The sequence below is a fragment of the Pelecanus crispus genome, chromosome 7 (assembly GCF_030463565.1).
Source record: "Pelecanus crispus isolate bPelCri1 chromosome 7, bPelCri1.pri, whole genome shotgun sequence".
NCBI lineage: Eukaryota > Metazoa > Chordata > Aves > Pelecaniformes > Pelecanidae > Pelecanus > Pelecanus crispus.
Window position 1 is genome coordinate 408,224 of NC_134649.1, and position 19,935 is coordinate 428,158.

General features: G+C 69.4%; 1 protein-coding gene across 2 annotated transcripts; it reads left to right on the top strand.

The window, feature by feature from the left end:
* Positions 1–2,848: 2,848 nt before the first annotated feature.
* On the top strand, positions 2,849–16,026 carry FURIN (furin, paired basic amino acid cleaving enzyme). Of its 2 annotated transcripts, none has more exons than XM_075713447.1 (15): positions 2,849–3,115; positions 8,339–8,437; positions 9,186–9,281; positions 9,897–10,025; positions 10,281–10,357; positions 10,719–10,807; positions 11,050–11,222; positions 12,219–12,431; positions 12,750–12,850; positions 12,985–13,088; positions 13,287–13,404; positions 14,403–14,582; positions 14,678–14,802; positions 15,183–15,299; positions 15,384–16,026. In XM_075713447.1, exons 1-15 carry the CDS (start codon positions 2,936–2,938, stop codon positions 15,950–15,952), a joined length of 2,370 nt encoding a protein of 789 aa, XP_075569562.1. In that variant the 5' UTR covers positions 2,849–2,935; the 3' UTR covers positions 15,953–16,026. The 2 variants fall into 2 exon arrangements, with proteins under 2 accessions (XP_075569562.1, XP_075569563.1); XM_075713448.1 differs by having other exon boundaries at positions 15,183–15,295; positions 15,384–15,459.
* Positions 16,027–19,935: the final 3,909 nt, after the last annotated feature.

A 19,935-nucleotide genomic window follows, 5' to 3' on the forward strand; every position in this document is an offset into this window, starting at 1 on the left:
CGCTCGGCGGCGGCGGCGGCGGCGGGGCGGGCGGGGCGGGCGGCGGTGACGGCATCCGGCGGCGCCCGGCGGAGCGGCGGCCGTGCCGGGCCGGGCTGCGCCGGGCCGAGCCGAGCCGGGCCGGGCAGGGCCGAGCGGCGCCGAGCCGAGCGGCGCCGGGCCGAGGCGTGCGGGGCCGGTCGGCCGGTGCGGGGCCGGTGGGCGCGGGGCGGGGCGGGGCGGCGGGCGGCGCTGACAGCTGCTCGGCGTAAACAAGCGGCCCCGCCGGCCGCCCCGGCCGCCCCTGCCTGGGCCGGGCCCGGCTCCGGGGCGGGCGCTCCGGGCGCCCCGCGGCGTGACGCGGCGCCGCCGCCGACAGACGGGCCGGGCCGCCGGCGGGACGGGAGCGGGCGGGCCGCGCGGTAAGGACGCGGCCGGCGAGGGGGCTCGGCCCGCCGGCGCCGGCGGTTTGACAGCTGGGGCGGCCCCGGCCGGGCGGGACCCCGGGCGGGGGCGGCCGGGCTCGGGGCGCTGCCGGCGGGGGCGAGCGCGGCGCCGGGGGGGGGGGCCCTGGGCGGGCGCTGGGCCGGGCCGCCCCCGCTGTCTGCCCGGGGACGCGGGGCTGCGGCCGGCCCGGCGCCGGCGGGGGAGCGGGCTGGGGCTGGCGGCGGGGCGGCCGGGGCCGGGAGCCGAGGAGGGCGCGGGGGGGCGGGGGAGCCGGGCCGCGTCCCGGCGCACCCCCGGGGCCGGCCCCGGCCCCGCCGCCCCCGCAGCCACCCGTAGCTCCGCCGCTGGAGCCGCCCTGCGGGTGCGGGGACGGCCGGCGGCTCGGCGGGGCCGCTGCTGCGGCCTCGGGGCTGCCGTGTCGCTGCCATGTGGCAGCCGGGCTCGGCCCGCCGGGAAGCGCTGGGCTCCGGCCGTGCTGGGAACGATCCTGGCCGGCCGCTGCCCCGCGCCCGCCGGCTGCCACCGGCTGCGCCGCCGCTCGCGGGGCCGCGGTGCGGAGCAGAGAGCGTGGCCTGCGAGCTGGCACGGCCTCGCGTCCCTGCCCGCACCCTGCCTGGCCTGCGGCTGTCCCTGAGCCTCTCCTCCCGCTCGCAGGGCGCCAGGCCAGGGCTTTGCAGGCAGGACCGGGGCGCGCAGCCGGGGTCTGGCGGGGTGCGAGGCAGCCAGGCCGGAGGGCCGGGGCTGCGGAGGGCCGGGGTTGCAGAAGGCCGGGGCTGCGGAAGGCCGGGCTCCGCACCCCGTGGAGGGGCCCGTTGCAGCATGGTCCCCACGTGGAGCGGTCGCCGCTGGGGAGCGGGGTGGCTGCCGGCTCTGGGGCCAGCAAGGTGGAGGAGGCCGCCCGGCGCAGCGACCTGTGGACGGGGCGAGGTGCTGGCATGGAGAGTGGCCGTGGCAGACAGTGTCCCCTTGTGCTCTGCTTGCTGCTCTCCATGCACGCAGGAGCTTTTTCCCTTCCCTGGGGGCTCCGGGAGCCTTTCCCACTGGAAACTCTGATTTGGGCCCTGGCACGATCTGGGACCCGGGGCTCCGGTCCAGCCTCTGGTGGGTGCTCGCGGCTCTGGGTGCCTCAGCAGGGTGGCCGAGCCCGCAGCCGGCCAAGGTCTGGTCGCTGAGGGGGAGCCGCAGCGTGCCTGAATCGCGGCACTGTCTGCGCTGCAGCCTGCAGCGGGGTCTCAGGCAGCTGCCAGGAGCTGCTCTCCTCCCTGGGCAGCGCCGCAGGCTCCCTGCTCGCTGGGGCCACAGCTTGCCGGAGGGGGATGGGGTTCCTCTGGGCACTGCTGGCTCTCACCTTTCCCGCTGTCTCTGAAACACGACCAGATATTTCAGGGTCCCTGTGGAGCTCTGTGCATGGAGCTCACACCGGCGCTGTTGTGCGTGGGCTCCTTTGCGCTGAGTGGGTCGCTCCCTGCTCTGCTCCCCACCTGCCTTCCCAGCTTCTTGTGTTTGTCCTCCAACACGGTGCGAGCTGTCCCCAGGCATCCTTGCGTGCAGGTCGCTGGGTGTGTGTCGGAGGTGGCAGCGTGCCTCTTTCCCTGGTCCCTGTGCCATATCCATTGTTTTGGAGATGAGTCACACCGGTGTCACCATGTTGTGCTCCGGAGGAAGGGCAGAGCTGAGCTGCTCGTGGTGACAGGTAGCACGGTGCTCGGCGCTGCTACCAGGCACTGCCCAGTCGATCACTGACTGTGGAGGTGCTGGGGCCTGGCTCTGCTCTCCCTGGGTTTCGTCCATCCAGTCTCTTGTTTAGCTGGGGTCCCTCGCACAGTGTCTGGGGGGGCATCTCCTGCGGTCTCCCCTGGGGCCTGGAGAAGCAGGCTTCCCATCCTGGTTTCTCCCAGCTCCGTGCCCAGATAGGCCCGTCCCGGTTGGAGAAGGGCTCCTGTCCACTGCAGACTGTGGTGGCAGGAGGCACGGCTTCCCTTGCCTTGCCTCTCCCCTCCTTCGGTGCCCTTCTCCCCTCCCATTTCATCTCTCATGTTTGTAAGCACAGAGCGTAAGTACACGTTGGGCAATAGGCAAGGTAAACAGCGGCTCCGCGCCGGGGCAAGTGCTTGGGGCGCCCTGTGGAGCCAGCAGCCGCCGCGGCTCCTCGGGCCCCCAGGTCCCACGTCCATGGGCAGCGGGTGCATGTGCCGAGGCTCCCTGGCCCGGTGCCGGAGCCGCGGCTTGGTCCGGGGGAGCCTGCCCTCCCCGGGTTTGAGGAGAAGCACCCCGGGGCCTGACCACTCTTCCCTCTCTCTGCAGATTGTGCTGCTGTCCCGGACGGTCTGTTCCTGCTGCCGCCCTCCGGCCCGGCTGTCGCAGGCCTGTCCCCATGCTCTCTTGGGCTGAGCGGGGGCCAGCGGGGCAGAGAGGCCGGCGCGCCTCGGGGCGCTGACACAGGGAGGCTGCTGGACCCGCCGCTCCCGGGACCCTCCTGCTCCCCAGTGAGAGGACCCCCAATACTCTGATGGATCTGAGGCCCGGCTCGCTGCTCCTGCTCTGGACTCTGGTGGTTGCCTTCGCTCTCCTGGCCCAGGAGGTGCTGGCCCAGCGTATTTACACCAACACCTGGGCTGTGCTCGTCCCCGCGGGGCCCCGGGAGGCTGACAGGCTGGCCAGGAAGCATGGATTCCTCAACCTGGGCCCGGTAAGTCCCCCGCTTCCCCCTCCTCACGGAAGCGGTGTCCTCTGCCGGCTCTGCTGCAGGCGGGGCGGGCGTCGGGCTTGGCCCCAGAGCCGGGCTGGGGGCTGCCATTTCTGGCAGCAAAGCCACTGTGTTTGCGCCCGTTCTCTGCGGCCTTCCAGCATCCGCTGCATTGACTCATGGGCGGTAATTAGCTGGATGGAGCCGGGGCCTCCCCCCGCCAGCGGGATGGTCTGGTGGCAGGGCACGGCATGGCAGGGCATGCTCTACCTGCTGGATGGGGAAGACCATCCCAGCGTGAGAAAATTGGGAATACTGTGTGTTGGTGGAGGAGGGGAGGGCTCCCAGTTCCCGACGGTGCTCCCCGCAGTGAGCTGCCCCAGCACAGAACGGCCTCGGCTCAGCCGGAGTGGCTGCAGCAGCTTCTGGGTGTCCCCGGAGCAGGCATTCTGACAGCAGCTGCGTGTCCTTGGCCCTAAGCTGCACTTCACGGAAGGCGTGTCACCACGTCCCCACTGCTCTCAGCTTTCCCTGCCCTCAGCCAGTGGAGGGACAGGGCAGCGCACGCGGCTGTGCCGGGCCAGCGCCTCCGTCGCTCCCCGGGCAGCGGGGCGGGGAGAACAGGGTGACGGCAAAGGAACCGGGGCCCCGTGTGTTCCCCGTGGTCCCAGCTGTTCCCAGCCTTGTCCCCAGCGTGAGGAGCTCCGTGGTGCGCTCCTCCGGCAGCCTGGCCAGGGCCCGGCTGCCCTGTGCTCCGGGCCCCAGGCAGCCAGCTCCGCTTTCCCTGGCCGGCTGCGGGCTGGGCACTCGTTGGTAGCAAGGGTGTTCACGGGTCTGGCTCCCGAGGTGTCGGCGTGAAAACTGGGCCTTGGTTGAGAGCCACAAGGCCAGGTGGGCCAATGGCCAGGGCCCTGCTTGCCAGCGCGGTGCTGCAGGCAGGACGTGTCTTTGTTGGCAGGCTGCTTCTTGCAGGCCAGCGCTTCTTGATGCTGCTGTTGTGGCACGATGCCGGCTGCTCTCGGCACGGGCTGATCTGTGGGGCTTTTCTCAGCCCTGCGCTGCGGGCAGGGTGCCGGCCCTTGGGCTGGCGGCAGGCGAGGGCTTTGCCAATGGAGCTGGCACCAGCACAGCTGCTATGACCGAGGCGGGGGGCAAGGCGATCCCACGGGAGCGGGTGCAGCAGGGCTGGCCCAGAGGGACTCCCCCAGCCCTGGCGCAACCACGGGGAGCGGGACCGGCTCTGCTCTGGCGAGGTGAGGCTGGCACCGGCGGAGCAGAGCCCGCATGGCTCTGCCAGCCCCTCCTGGGCTGCCCGCCTGCCCAGGGGCCTGTTGCCCAGAGAGCAGGGCACTGCTGCCGGGCTGGGCTGGCTCTGCAGGAAGGAAGCGAGGGGTAAAATCCCAGAGGAAATTGCACAACTTGTGGCTGTGGTGTCAGGACCTCGCTGTGAGCAGCTGCCGGGGCGGGCGGGGAAGGTGGCTGCTGCTGGAGCCGGCGGCTGCCTTGTCCTGCCACCCGAAAGGAGCCCTGCGCGGGGCAGTGGGTACGCAGGGCTCTGGGGACAGGGAGCCCCAAGCCCTCCTGGGCTCGTGCCGGAGGAGGGAGATCTGTGGGGGCCAGGGCCAGGCCCCACCAATGGTGTCTGCTCTGCAGGGACAACGGGGCGGCCTCGCGTAGGTGCTGTCTGTGCAGAAGCGGCCTAGAGCCGATGTCAGGGCAAAGGACGTGTCAGGCCAGGGCTGCTGCTGTGCAGAGGGGACCGGGAGAGTGGCCCAAGACGTGTCCCGCTGGGCCAGGTCTCTGCTGAGACCCCTCAGCGAGCAGGGGACGGGGCTGAGGTGCCATCAGCCTGCTCCCGGCTGCCGGCAGCGTTTCCCATCACGCTGCGGTGCCGGGCCCCAGGCCCAGCTGCCAGGGCCGAGGGGCACCGGCCTCTGCGGCCGTGTCTCCACCGGCCCAGGGGTGCCCGTCGGGTCCCGGGCTGCAGCGCAGAGCCGCGCAGGGCCCTGTGGCTCAGCAGGGAGCCCAGGCCTGTTTGGGGTCCCTTCCCCGTGAGCTGTGGAGGTTCTGTGCCAGCTTTGCCTGGGGGTGCCCGCCTTCTCCCCGCGCTGTTCAGAGGCTGGCACCTCCCGGCTCTCCCAGCCCGCTGAGCTGCCCGCAGAGCAGCCGCGAGGCAGCACCTGCAGGCAGAGCTCCGTGGGCTGGGGCAGTTTGGGCTGCGGCAGGAGCTGCTGGTCTGGGCATGCTTTCTCCCGTTGTGGAGCCCATCCCGGTGCCTGTGCTGCAGGACGAGGTTTGGCTGGCCTGGGCAGCCCGCTCCTGCAGAGGGGCCATGGCGGCCCGGTGGGAAGAGCAGGGCTGGAAGGAGCCAGGATCTCCTTCCTGGGAGATTTCTGGGCTGCTGTTCCTGGGGGGGGGTTGTGCCGCTGGGACAGGATGCGGCAGCCAGCCTGGAAGGGGGGGGGGACTGGGTGCTTCTGGCAGTGCCCCAGTGAGAGGCCCCCAGGGTCCTTATCTGAGAGGATCCTGGCCTCAGCGTGGGGTCTGGACACTGTCCTCGGAGCCGTGCTGTCCTGGCGTACTCTCTGCTCCACCGCTGCCTGCGGAGCCGGGGCGGGCAGGCAGTCCCCTGGGCCAGCGGTGCCTCTGGCAGAGAAGTGCCAGGACCCGCATCTGGTGCCGGTGGCCTTGAAAGGGACCCAAAGGACAATGTCAGGCGGGTGGGCGTCAGAGGAGAGAGGTGGATGCGGCGGCGAGGCGGGGGTGCGGTGGTTCGCGCCGCTGGGGCTGGTGCGGAGGAGCGGGCACAAGCGCTGCCTGCCCCAGCTGGGATGGGGAGCAGCGGGGAAGGGCCTGGCTGCTGGTGCCGGCCTTGGGCCGCACTGGCAGGACAACGGGGACGAGCGGCCCCAGCAGCACCAGCCCAGGGAGGAGTGCTCTTACCTCCCATACCGCTGGGCTGCAAGTCCCCGCTAGCCCCTACTGCTGCCCGGCTCCTGGGGAAGCAGCGGGGAGCCCGGGCAGCCTGCTGGCCCCGGGGCTGGCCAAGGTGGCTGCGAGCTGTGGCAGGAGGTCGGGGCAGGAGTACTGAGCTGGCACTGCTCCCCACAGGATCAGCGCTGCCTGCCCCAGGGACGCACGGGGCTGGGGGGAAGCTCTGCCCTTGCTGAGGACAGGGACTTGTGGGGATTAGGGTGGAAGTGTGTGGTCTGGCTGGCTCCTGGCTGCCACCGCAGTGTCTGTGCAGACCTAATCCGGTCGGATGACCAGGCAGAGCCGCGATCTGCTTGCAGGAACAATTGGAGCTCTGTCCTTACCCCCGGAGGGGGTGAGGGGGTGCTGGGGGAGGGCAGCAAGCCTGCAGCTTGCTTTCCCCTCTGCCAGCCTGGTGCAGAGGCTTCTCACCTCTGCACCTCCCCAAATGCTTTGAGCTGCCGGGCGTCCCAGGCCGTACTGGGGGGACGCAGTGTGCTGCAGGGAATGAGCCCGGCTCTGTCCCCAGTAACTCTGGTGCTGCTGGAGGTGCAATGCTGCCCTAACAGGCAGGGCTGCAGCTCTGCAGCCGGCTGTGCCCCGCAGAGAAGGAAGTGGAGAAAAGGCCAGGGCAGGAGGAGTGCCCAGCTGCTACCGGCACCAGGGAGCGCAGCCCCACGGCACGAGCACCATGTCTCGGGGAGCTGGCATGGTCTGTGGCTTCCCTGGATAACACCAGCTGGCATGGCGTGGGGTTGATTCGCACACTGCATTGTCCCCTGCTGTGAGCTTGCTCCCTGCCATGGTCCGAGGTCTGGGGAACACACGCAGAGAGGAGCAGGGTCCTGAGCTGGCAGTGGGGGGCTTTGCCTGCCCCTTCCCTGAGGACTGACATGTGCCGGCGTGCAGCGAGCACCAGACTCCACTGGTGATGGAGCCGTGGACACAAGTCCTGACCCCGGTGTTCAGCTCTTGCCGTCCTGTGTCACCGGTGCTGGGCTGCCACGAGTCGAGTCCATTGCCTTTCCTGCCTATGGAGCAGGGATTGGATTTGGTGCCCCAGGGATGAGGGTGCTGGTCAGCTGGGTGCACCTTTCCTTGGCTCCAGCTGGCTGCGTGGCTGGCCAGGGTGGTGACACATCTGCAGAGCTCTGATAAGCTTGGGGGGCGTTCATTAACTGCAACCAAACTGTTTTGCAGCAGCCTGGGGCGGCAGAGGACGAGACGTCCTCTCCCTCACGTTCCCACAGCCCTTGCAGCCCAGCCCTGCAGGTGACAGTGCAGCCTGGGCAGCTGGATCCTGCCTGTAGCTGCTGCCCAGCCTTTGGGGCTTCCAGCGGGGCAGGGTGGGCGCTCGGCCCCCTTCTCCCCAGTCCAGGCAGGCTGCTGGGCTGGGAGGCCCTGGGCAGCAGGGGTGGGGCCGCCGCGGCCAGGCCAGCCTCCAGGACGTGCAGGAGGGGATAAGGAAATGACAGCACTGGAGAGGGTTTGGGGTTTAAAAATAACTGGCTGGGAGGCTGCATGGCCTCCCGGCCCAGCTGGGCTGTGCTGGAGTCCCGTCCTGCTGCGGCTGGGCTGTCCCCGCATGCGTGGGAGCCGAGGCGCAGCCAGCGCAGCACGGCTCCTCTCTGGTGGCTGCCCCGCCTGGGGTCGGGCGCCTGCATGTCCCCCTCGCATTGCTCCGCCGGAGCCGCGCCCCGAGGTAGAGACCAGCTGGGTGGGCGCTCCGATGCGGCACTGGCCTGTGCTGTGTGGGGAGAAGGGCTCTGCGAGTGGCCTGTCCGGAGGAGCAGAGCACGGCTCAGACCCTCCCTGCCCTGGCTGGGGCTGCCTGGGGAGTGGGGTCTGCGGCCCCCGCGGTGCTGGTTGGCTTGGGGCGAGGAGCAGCAGTTTTGCCTCCTGAGGTTGGTGCCTCTTTTGGGCTGGCTCCAAAGGCCTGTCCCTCTCTGCTGCTGCTTGCCTAGGGCCTCCCTGCCAGGGCAGCGGCTTTGTTGGACAATTAGGGACTTACTGCTGTGCGGGCACCCGCAGTAGGCTGAGGTGGGCCGAGGCCACGTCACTGCGGCCCCAGGGTCTCCCCAGCTGCCTTGTCACCAGCTGCGGCAGCCTCTCACGGGAGGTCCTGCACCACGTACCAGTGGCTGCTCTGGAGTGGGTGGCCCAGCCTGCCTGTGGCTTGGGATTGCAGGTGCGGGGACAGGGAATCGGGGAGGCTGGGCTCTCATGTCCGTCCTGCTCCTTTCTCTGTTGCAGATCTTCGGCGACTATTACCACTTTCGGCACAGTGGTGTGGTGAAGCGTTCCCTCTCGCCCCACCAGCCCTGGCACAGCCGTTTGGCCAGGGAACCGCAGGTACGTGCAGCAAGGGGGGGACCTGTCTGCCGTTTGCGGGGGTCTGGCTTTGGTCCTGGGCGCTTCACGCTGGCATGCGAGCCAGCACTGGGCACAGGACGGGGCTGAGCTGCCTTGAACCATCCCCTGGCATTATGGCCCATGGCAGAGCCGAGTGGGAGCCCGGCACGTGGCTGGCAAGGGCAGGGGGTTGGCAGAGCCGGTGTCACTGTCCTGCGGGCTGCCGTGGTCCTAGGGCACGGGGCAGCCTCGGCTCCCTGGACGGCTCTCTGTCCTGGTACGCGGGGCAAGGTGTGCAGGGCAGCGCCGGCAGTGCCAGATCCCAGCATAGTGGTGTGGCGGGGCTGCTGTGATCTCTGGCTCCGGCCCAGGCGCCTGGCACACTGGCAGCGCAGTGGGGCGTGCGTCGTGGCGGCTGGCAGGCTCTTGGCAGCCTGCTGCTCGGCAGAGCTCTGCGCTCTGACCTGCCCGCTCCGCTGGAGCGGAGCCTGTCGCGGGATGCCCGGCACTGCCGCCCTGGCACGGCTGGGCAGGGGAGGCCAGGAGGGACGGTCCGGGTGCTGTGGTAGCTCTGGTGGGGTCAGATGCTCTGCCAGCCCAGGGCTGGCTGCGAGCTCCCCAGGGAGAGCCCCTCTGGGCAGGCTGCTGGTCGGGGGGCAGGGGGCCCAGGGAGCTGCTGGCACAGGCACGAGCTGCCGAGGGGGCAGGCAGGGGCAGTGGGGGACCCCCATGCCCTCTCTGTCCCCAGGTGCAGTGGCTGGAGCAGCAGGTGGCAAAGCGCAGGACCAAGCGAGACATTTTCATGGAGCCCACGGACCCCAAGTTCCCGCAACAGTGGTACCTGGTGAGTGCCGGGTGGGGGCTGTGGGCTGCCGGGCAAGGCAGGGAGGTGCGCGGTCGCGACAGCAAGTTCTGGGGACGTGGACGCGGCACGCAAGGGACGGCTGTCAGGCGGCTGCCGCTGCCAGCCAGGCTGGTGCGGAGGAGGGAGGCTGAGGCAGCCTCCTGGTGCTGCGGGTCCGGGGACAGCCCGGGGAAGAGGCCGTGCTCACGGAGCAGCAGCTCCCTGACGGGGCGCTGGCAGGGCTGGGGAGGGCCCGGGGCTGGACTAGGGGGGAGCAGCCCTTTTTGCCTGGCCCGGGAACGGGGTCCGTGCCCGCGCCTCTCTGTGTCATCAGGCTCGGGCACAAGTCTGATCTTTGCAAAGGGAGCTGTGCATATGGGGCCCAAGCACAATCTGGGGCTCGGTTTCCTTTCGGAGTGGCCCTCCTCGGGTGGCCACGCACAGCCCTCTGTGCCCGGGTGCGCTGGGGTTTCGTCATCCCCACGCCACAGCAGAGCGGGGTGAGGGCTGCCTCTTGCCCGCCCTTACCTCCGGGCCTGAGAGGGGTCCAGGCACACCCCCGCTGCAGGGCCGGCAGCTGGGCCCAGCTCCTATTGCCAGGGCTTCTCTCGGCAGTACAACACGAACCAGCGGGACCTGAATGTGCGTCAGGCCTGGGAGCAGGGCTACACGGGCAAGGGCATCGTGGTTTCCATCCTGGATGATGGCATTGAGAAGAACCACCCTGACCTGGAGAGCAACTACGTAAGCGTGGGGTGATGCCGCGGGGCAGTGTGCCACGGGAGCCTGTCTGGGCAGCTGCGTCCGCTCGGTGCAGCTCCGGAGCTGTGTGGCACAGGGCTTGTGCCTGCCGTGGCACGATATGGAGGAAAGCGATGGAGGTGGGACTGGAGCCTGCCCCCTGGCTCAGCCCAGCCTCAGGGACGTGGAGCGCAGACGTGGCTGGTGGGGCTCGGAGGACAAGGTAGACAGTCTCTAACTGCCAGATCTGTCTTCCAGGATCCGGGGGCGAGCTTTGATGTCAACGACCAGGACCCAGACCCGCAGCCCCGTTACACACAGATGAATGACAACAGGTGAGGCAGAGGCGAGGGCGGCAGAGCCCAACCGCGGCAGGGGCTCGGTGGCAGCGCCAGCCCTCACGGGCTGTGGGAGGGTGCAGGGGTGACAGCATGCTTTTGTCCCCCGGAGAAACCCCCTGCTTCCCTTTCTGATGCCAGTAGCATCCTTGGGCTGCCCAGCGCCAGTGCAGGCTGTCCAGTCCCCCCTGCTCCAGAGCAGGAGGGTGGGCGGAGGAGCCCTGTGGGGCCTTTGTTGGCCACCCGGTTTGGGAGGGATGGTAGGCAGCCTGGGCGCTGGCCCCTCCAGCTGCGGCTGGGGCCCAGCCCCGTGCTCCTCGTGCCCATCTGAGCACACTTGGTCCTGTTTCAACTGCAGACACGGCACGCGCTGCGCCGGGGAAGTTGCTGCTGTGGCAAACAATGGAATCTGCGGTGTCGGCGTGGCTTACAATGCCAGGATCGGAGGTGGGTGCCACCCTGACCTGCACTGAGAGCAACGCCCGCGCTGGGCTCCGCGGGTGCCTCGTGGCCAGAGGATTGGGCTGTGCTGGGGATCTCGGCGCTGCTGGCCAGGGTAGCCCTGCGATGGCCTGTGGCACAGGGCGGCAGCAGCGGACGGAGGGGTCTCGCCAGCGGCACCGCTGCCCTGCGGCGCGCGGCCACCCTGCCCCGTCCGGTCGCCCGTGACGTCTGCTCTCTGGCCCTAGGCGTGCGCATGCTGGATGGGGAGGTGACTGATGCTGTGGAGGCCCATTCCCTGGGCCTCAATCCCAACCACATCCACATCTACAGTGCCAGCTGGGGCCCCGAGGACGACGGCAAGACTGTGGACGGCCCGGCCCGGCTGGCGGAGGAGGCTTTCTTACGAGGGGTCAACCAGGTGAGCAGGAGAGTTTGCCGGGGGAGTGCCGGCTGAGCTCCTGCCCCTTCCCCCAGGTCTCCCTTGCTCTGCCTGCCCTGGTCGTTATCCCAGCCCATCTTCCCTGTCTTCCAGCCCATCTCCAGGATCAGGCTCGGTTGGTTTTTCCTGCTCTTCCTGTGCGATGGCTCTGAGTCAGGGCTCCTCCCATGCAGGGTGCTTATCTCGCCTTTCTGAGCAGCCCTGTCCTCCCTGCTCCGAGGGTTCCTGTGCAGCCCCATGCCGGGATGGTCTCCCTGCTCTCCGAAGCCCTGTGCTGGTTCCTGCCTTGTTTCATGCCAGCCACTTGCCCTTGCTTCCTCCACCTGTCCTTCCCCTGCTGTCCCCGTGTGCTGTCAGTGCAGCCTGTGCCTTGGCGTGGCCGTGGTGCAGCCTGCGTGGTTCAGCTGTGCCCCATGTTCCACCTGGGATTCCCTGCACTGAGAGGCATGCGTGCTGTGCAAGGTGTGCCGGCAAACCTGCCCCGCTCTGCCATGCTAGCTCTGTCACACACGCTGTGAGCGGAGCTGTGGCTTTGGGGTGCTGAGCAGCCGGTCAGGACTGCTCTGCCGAGCTCCCGCAGCGCTGCTGGGCAGCTGCAAATCCCACACAAGGCAGAGTCAGCCTGGGTGATTTCCGAGCGGAAAAAGACACCGATTCTTGGAAGCCCTGCTTCGGCAGGGCCTCCTGCCACCCAGTGCCTTACCTGTTGGGGCAGCCTCTGCAGAGCTGCCTCTGCATCTCCGTAGGCATGGCAGTGGTGAGGGATGGGGGTGCTTGGTGCTCGGGCCGGCAGGCTGACCAGTGGTGTCCCGCTGTCCCCATGCCTCAGCTGCATCTGCTCAGTCTTTCCCACTCATGCTGCAAGAGCCATGGGGCCAGCACCGTCCCCTTGTCCCCAGCTCCGGCCTGGGGCTTCCCGCCCTGCAGCGGTGCGGGTGATGCCGGTGCTGGCCCTCACCCTGCCTCTGTTGCTAGGGCCGAGGGGGGCTGGGCTCCATCTTCGTCTGGGCGTCCGGGAACGGGGGCCGCGAGCACGACAGCTGCAACTGTGACGGTTACACCAACAGCATCTACACACTGTCCATCAGCAGCACCACGCAGTACGGCAATGTGCCCTGGTACAGCGAGGCCTGCTCCTCCACCCTCGCCACGACCTACAGCAGCGGCAACCAGAACGAGAAGCAGATTGTGAGTTGGGGCTGTCGGTGTCTGCAGGCCAGGGGCTCGCAGGGGTGGGACGTGCTGTGAGCCGCGGCTGCCATGGGCGTCCCTCCGGGAGCCAAGCAGGCTGCGGTGCCGGGAGCAGGGCTGGCCACGCTGCCGCCCTTCGGGTCGCTCCCAGGGCTCTGTCTCATGAGTTAAGGGCTTCTGGAGGGAACTTCTTCAGCTGCCCCAGTAGCGGTGGCTCTGCCTCGCCTCCCACAGCCCTCGCAGGGACGTGAGCCCCCTGAGCTGGCTCCTGGGCTTGTCCTGCAGCACCTCCTACCCCAGCGCTCCTCCTTGCAGGTGACGACAGACCTCAGACAGAAATGCACCGAATCACACACAGGGACATCGGCCTCGGCGCCCCTGGCCGCTGGCATCATCGCCCTCGCCCTGGAGGCCAAGTAAGGGCGGGCACAGAGCAGGGCTGGGCTGGGGCAGCCGTGCAAGCCCCACGAGGCAGCAGTGCCTTGGCACGGACCTGCCTGGGGCCGGGAGGATCCGGGCGCTGGCGCCTGAGCCCCGTGTCTCCCCGCAGCAAGAACCTGACCTGGCGGGACATGCAGCACCTGGTAGTGCAGACGTCGAAGCCAGCTCACCTCAACGCCAATGACTGGGTCACCAACGGTGTCGGCCGCAAAGGTAGCGGGGTGCCGGGGATGGACCAGGGTCTCCCATTCCTGCAAGCACCACTAGCCTGGTGGTGCTGGGGCAGAGCAGCCCAGCAGCCCTGGGGCGGCAAAGGAGGAGGGAGGCCCCGGTGAGCCGTACAGCACGGCCGGGCATGCGTCCCCCACTGGGGACCCCCAGGAGTGGCACTGACCCCCTCTCTGTTCACAGTCAGCCACTCCTACGGCTACGGCCTGCTGGACGCCGGGGCCATGGTGAGCCTGGCCAAGAACTGGACCACGGTGGGACCTCAGAGGCAGTGCGTCATCGACATCCTCACGGAGCCAAAGTAAGGGCTGGTGAGCCCAGGAGGGCATCGCCCAGCGTCCGCCCCGCACATGGCCCCGCGCAGGAGCCCGGGCGCCTCTGGGTCTGGGGTGGGGAGTGAGGAGGATCTCCGGGACTGAGCTGCCCCTGAGATCCTGGATCATCCTCCTGCAAGAGCTCGGGGAGAGCCAGGAAAGGCACCTTTCAGCCGTCCGGCACCGACACGGGCCGCTGAGCCTGCCCACTCCCGCTGGGGCTGGGCCGGGCGGGGCGGGGGTGCGGGCAGGCTGGGGCGCTGCGGTTTGGGAGCAGCCAGCACGAGTCATCCCCAGACAGAGGGGCTTTTCAGGGCCAGACAGAAGCTCCTTTTACTCCTGCTTGGCTGCTACCGCCGCAGCGCAGCGTCTGCTGAGTCTCGTGTGCGGCCGGGGCGCTCCCCAGGGGCTCTTGGGGGTGGGGGGCATCCCTGGCCATGGAGGAAGCCAGGGCTGGGCCCTACCCCTGCCTGCTGCCCTGCTCTGGTCCCCTGGGACCCAGCCCTGCCCGCCCAGAGCAGGCACTCCTTGTGACCGGCATCCTGCGCTGGCACCGGGGCCGGCGCTGCGGTAGCTGCGGGGGGGACGGCTGCGCCCGTCCCGTCTCTGGCCAGGCCATGCAGGGTGGAGCCGGCCCTGCGGTGGGCAAAGAAAGGGCCCATTCAGGGCTGGCAGCGAGCGGTGGCTTGGGAGGCGGCACCGGGCAGCGCGTGCTCTGCAGAGCAAACCCCCCCCCCGCGCCCGGGAACTGGGTCAGGCTCATGTGGGCAAGGCTGGGCGCTGCCCAGGCCGTCTGCTGCCTGCGCCCCGTCCGGGGATGGCGAGGAGGCACTGGATGCTGCGGGACTGTCTCAGCCTCCAGCCGCCCCGGGGCACAGCGCCCGGTTCCCGGGGCAGCCACAAAGCCCCGCAGCGGGGAGCGGGGGCCGGGGTGCCCTGTCGCCTGCCCCGGGGCACGGATTGGGCTCACTCCCGTCCTCGGCAGGGACATCGGGAAGCGCCTGGAGGTGCGGCGGAAGGTGGACGCCTGCCTGGGGAAAGCCAACTACATCAGCCGGCTGGAGCACGTGCAGGCCAGGCTGACGCTGTCCTACAACCGGCGGGGGGACTTGGCCATCCATCTCATCAGTCCCATGGGCACCCGCTCCACCCTCCTGGCTGCCAGGTAGGTGCCAGGGTGCCCCGGGGCGGCCCTAGGCCCGGGCTGGCACGAGTGGGTCTGTGGGACGCTGGCACCCACCTCTCACCCCCCTCGCCCAGGCCCCACGACTTCTCGGCCGACGGCTTCAACGACTGGGCCTTCATGACAACGCACTCGTGGGACGAGGACCCCTCCGGGGAATGGGTGCTGGAGATCGAGAACACCAGTGATGCCAACAACTACGGTAGGGCTGGGCCGGCCTCGCCCCTGCCGCTGCCTCCCTCCAAGCCCAGGGCGGGAGTGGGAGCAGCATGGGTGCCCGGCATTCCCCCCGACACCGCTGAGCAGAGGGGCCAGGGACACACCGGGAGAGCTGGGGCTGGGCGTGCAGGGAGGGGATGCAGCTGCTGTGGGGCGGCAGGGGCGTGGGGCAGCAGGTCCCCCCCGTGCCCTGCGGGCAGCCCTGCATGGTCCCACGTCGGGTGCTCTTCCAGGTGGGTGGGCACAGTCCCATTGTCCCCGACAGCCCGTGGTGGGGACCAGTGTGAGCCCCCTCCCTGTGCCTGTCCCGAGAATGAGCGGTCCCGCAGGCGCGTCACAGGCCTTCACCCCGTGTCGTTGCAGGCACGCTGACCAAGTTCACGCTCGTGCTGTATGGGACGGCCACCGACTCCCCCAGCCTCTCCAACCAGCTGGAGAGCAGCGGCTGCAAGACCCTGACCCCCAGCCAGACCTGCGTGGGTGAGTGCGGGGCCAGCGGGGAGGGGACGGGGGCGTGGGGCGCAGGCGGCTCCCCTGCCCGCGCTGACCCTGCCTTTCCCACAGTCTGCGAGGAGGGGTACTACCTGCACCAGAAGAGCTGCCTGAAGCGCTGCCCTCCCGGCTTCGCTCCTGGCATCCAGAGCACACACTACAACCTGGAGAACAGCGTGGAGCCCATCGCGCCCCACCTTTGCCTCCCCTGCCACCCCTCCTGCGCCACCTGCGCGGGGCCTGGCCCCAACCAGTGCCTGACCTGCCCCGCGCACTCCCACTTCAACAGCCTGGACCTCTCCTGCTCCCACCAGACGCAGAGCAGCCGCGCATCCCCTGCCCTGGCAGATGGCGAGGGGCTGGCCGAGACCCGCCCTCCAGCCAACCTGCCTGTCCTTGTCGCCAGCCTCAGCTGCGTCTTCATCGTTGTCATCTTTGTCACCATCTTCCTGGCGCTGCAGGCGCGCTCAGGTTTCAGCCTGCGGCGCGTGAAGGTCTACGACCTGGACAGCGGGATCATCTCCTACAAGGGGCTCCCCTCCGACATCTGGCAGGAGGAGGGCCCCTCTGAGTCGGACGGTGAGGAGTACGAGGCCCACAACGAGAGGACTGCCTTCATCAGAGACCAAAGTGCCCTTTGATGAGCCCTCCCGCCCCTCCCTCCTCCCTGCCCAGCACTGCGGGGCCGGGGCAGGCGAGGCCGAGGGGCCCCGGACTCTGCCCCCGTCCCCGTCCTGCACCGCAGCAGCCCGGGGCTCCCCACCCGCTGGCACCGTCCCTCGGCCCTGGCCTGGGCTGCCGGGCACGGCCCCGCCGCCACCGTCCCCAGCTCGGCACCGTCCCAGCCTCACACCATCTCTCTTGGCCCCGTGTCCATCCTGTACCCCACGCCGGGGTGTTTGATGGCAGCGGGGCCCCTGCTGCTCACTGGCCCTGCACTGGCAGCCGTGTCCAGGTGGGCGGCTGGGGATCGTGCGAGTGCCCCAGGGCGGGCAGCGTTGGGGGGGTCCCTGGGTTGTCATTGCTCAGGCTGGGCTGGCCGGGGCCAGGGCGGCTCTGCCCTGAGCCCAGCCGTGCTGTGCCCCACCAGGCCTGAGCCCAGCCCGCGGCACGGTGTCCGCCTGCCCCTGCTGCCCTCGGCACCGGCCGGGCCTCTGCCTGCGTCCCTGGCTCGGCCTGCTGCGTCCTGGCTCCCTGCCACCTCCCGAGGGCCTGTCCGCCTCCACCCGTGCCCTTCAACAGCAATAATGGCCAGGCCTCGGCCTCTGCTGCCTGCTTGCCCGCTGCCTGCCCGTCCCACCGCGGCTGCGGCTGCCTGCAGTGCGGACAGGAGCCCCCCGCCCTGCACCGGAGCGCGTGGGGCAGGGCAGCGCCTTCCCTTGTGCCCGAGGATCAGCCCCCGCAGCGTGGGCAGGGACCCCCTCGCACAGACCCCGCTCTGCGGGGCTGCCCCGGGCCCCCTCATGTTTTGCCCCTGGGCAGGGCTGTGCGCGCTGCTGGCCGGGGCAGTCTGGCAGCGCCGGTGCCTGCACCGCCCCGGCCTCTGCCTGCACCCTGCCTGTGCTGGGCAGGGCCCGGCGTCCCTGCAGCCCCAGCCCCTAGCGTGCCCCTTGCCCCCCGACGTGCCTTGCCCCCACTTGGTGACAATCCGTTCTGCTCCCTGCCAGAGCCCCTTCCCGGCACTGCCTGCCCTCGCTGCCCCTTCCCCGCGGGCTGGGGGCCGGTGCTGCGAGCCTCTTCGCTGTCCGCTGCCGCACACCGGGTCCATGGCACGGGCTCCCGCCTGCCCAGTGCCGGCACCAGCCCCAGCCTGCCACGGACGGAGCCGCTGGCCGGGGGCCACAGGACTATTTTTCTATAATAACTTTTTGGTGCACAGTAATTTTTTCTTGTAATTTAATCAGCCGGGAGCTGCCTCCTGAGCCTGTTTTTAATTTAATGGATGTGGATATAACGCTAGAGAGACTGAGTTATTAAATGTTCAGAACTATGCAAACCAGCTCCGCTGCCTGTGCTCTGTGTGCCGTGACCGTGGGCGGCCCCGGCCAGGACAGGCAGCTGGTCCCTGGGGGCAGGAGGGCGCAGGGCCCGTGGGGTGCCCAAATCTGCTCTGCATCCGCAGGAGGGGGCCTGGGGCCCTGCCTGCAGCCATACCTGCAGCCGGGGTGGGGGCACCTTGCTGGGGCGAGTGCCTGCTGTGCAGGCAGGGAGCCCTGGCTGCTGCGCTGTGTGCAGTAGTGCAGCTGTGGGAGCCTGCAGTCCGGGTCCCCTGCAGCCCCTGGCAAGTGCAGAGAAGCCCCCGTGGGGGGTAGAGAGCCCCCCAGAGCCAGGGGCTGCCCTGCCTGGGCTGCAGGCAGGAGCCGGTGCTGGCCACAGGCTGCTATTTGGGGACGCGGTGGGGGCTCGGCACCCACACAGGGACCGGCCCCCTCACCTGAGCAATGGCAAGCGGCTGCTTACTGAGAACCCGCAGAGCGGGGAGCTGATTTGGAAAACGGCTGTGGTGGGTGTGGGGGGGTGGGAACTTGCACCCGTTTCTCACAGTGCATGGGCTGAGCCCCTCCACCAGAGCCTGGGGGCGAGCTGAGCTCGCACGCTGCAGCCCCCGTGTCCAGCACCACCCTGCAGCCAGAGCACGATGCCTGCAGGGCAGCCCTGGGGCAGGGACGGCCGGGCCAGACCCGGGACCCCCTCACACCGTCGCCAAGCCCCAGGCAGAGCTGACCCCAGCCCCACTGACCACCCCGCAGGGTCCTGGCCCCCCAGGAGGGTCTGTTGGGGCTTCATGTGCTCGCAGAGGCAGCTCCTCTCTGCAGAGCCCTTTGGCCTTGCTGCACCCGTGGCCACAGCGGCTTCCTGCGGTCTGGAGCGAGCTCCCCACCATGTGCAAGCAACTGCAGGTGCTTCTCAGCCAGCTGTTCCATTTCTCACGGGGCCAGGCCGGGCACAGGCCCCTGCCGCCCCTCAGCTGAGGGTTGCATGGGCCGGCGCTGGCAGCTGTGGGCCGGGGGCAGCTGGGAGCCACGGGCAGGCTGTGGCCATCGGGTGCTGCAGCGACGACTCCCACCGGGGAGCAGGCAGGGGTTGCAGCCCCACCGTGCTCTGCAGGCTGCGGGAAGGCGGACAGAGGATGTGAAACTGGGAGAGCTGTGGTGTGACCAGCAGCAACCTTCCTGCCGCAGGCAGCAGTTGGGGCTTCCAGGGAAAGAGCTTCTGCACTCGCTGTTGCACCCAGAGCCTTGCAGCACAGTCCTGACTGGCCTGGCACCGCAGGGGGGGCGGGCCCCCAGCCCCCAGGCTCGGATGCCACCCACCAGCGGTGCCTGGTGTCCATGGTGCAGGCGGGGAGGGGGCCTGCGCTGCTTGGGAGGTGCCAGGGGATGCTGGAGGGATGCTGGGGGTGGGGAGCAGCAACCCCTCAGCCCGGCTTGCAAAACACTTGCTAAACTTGTGACAACGCTGCGAGAGTCTCTGGAGCTAGCGGGGCAGTGGATGCTGCCGGTAGGACCCGCACCTCAGGCAGAAAATAAAACTGTTCCTGGGCAGGCTCCAAGTGCAGGGCAGAGGGGGCTGGAGGCAGGCTGGCATCTGCTGCAGGTCGGGCCAGCTGCAGCGTTGGTGCTAGCGGAGCTGCTCTCCCCCTCGAACGTGTGGTGCAAATGACTGTTTCCAGGGAGCCTGGCACGGGTGGTGCCAGGGAGCATGAGCAGCGCTGAGTGCTCCGGGAGGCTGAATGGGGCACAGGGAAAGCAGAGCCCCCCCCGTGGCAGGCAGGGCTCTGTGGGGACCAGTTACAGGGTGACCGGCTGGTGGGTGACTGGGGACCCTGGCAGCACATGGCAGCTCTTGAACTGCTCAACTGAGCAGGCGGCAAATGGGGCATTAACTGGGCTCCTCTCACCCTGGGGGGCACGGTGACTCTGGGTGGGGATTTGTGTCGCCCAGCACAGAAACCTCCCGCGCTTGCTGGTGCCCTGGTTGGTGTCTGTGCCCGGGGCACCGGGGCAGCCCCTGGCCATGCCGTGCCGTGCCGTGCTGTGCCATTGTGCTGCTCCTTGGCATGACCACCTGGGCATTGCTCAGCCGTGGGAAGGCAAGTCACCAAAACTCCCATCTGACACGCTTTTTCCCCCCAACTTCCTCCAAAAGTGGAATCAGCTTGACTGTGTCCTGCAGATGACCGTGACGCCCTTCTGGGGCCAGAGCCTCCCTGCCAGGCATGGAGTGGGGCTCAGCACAAACCACCCAGGAGACGGCCGGGCCGAGCCGAGCCAGGCTGGGCTGTGCCAGCGACGGGGACACGTGCGGTGGTGCTGGCTGGAGGTGCTGGAGGCTGCCCCTGCGATGCAGCTGCCGGGGCTGAGGCACCACGGCACCAGTGAAACATGTTGACGGGGGGGAGCGCCTGGGGCTGCGGCGGGGAGCGGGGTCCTGGCCGTGTGGGCGCAGGCTGGCACCGAGGGCTGGGGCACAGCTCCATGGGTGCCCATGCGCTGGCTGCTCTGTCCTGTGGCCTTTCGTGGTGACGAGGACCAGGCTCGGGGATGGCCCCCCTTCAGCGGGGCTGCACAGAGCCCTGGGGACCCCCCTGGGTACCCCCCCAGTCCCTGCAGCCTCTTGGGGA

Excerpts from the sequence above, each read along its gene's own strand:
- FURIN (XM_075713447.1), top strand. The coding sequence starts at position 2,936 with ATGGATCTGAGGCCCGGCTCGCTGCTCCTGCTCTGGACTCTGGTGGTT. Across the intron at positions 9,282-9,896 it reads TCCCGCAACAGTGGTACCTG|TACAACACGAACCAGCGGGA; the intron begins GTGAGTGCCGGG and ends TTCTCTCGGCAG. Across the intron at positions 14,583-14,677 it reads TCCACCCTCCTGGCTGCCAG|GCCCCACGACTTCTCGGCCG; the intron begins GTAGGTGCCAGG and ends CCCCTCGCCCAG.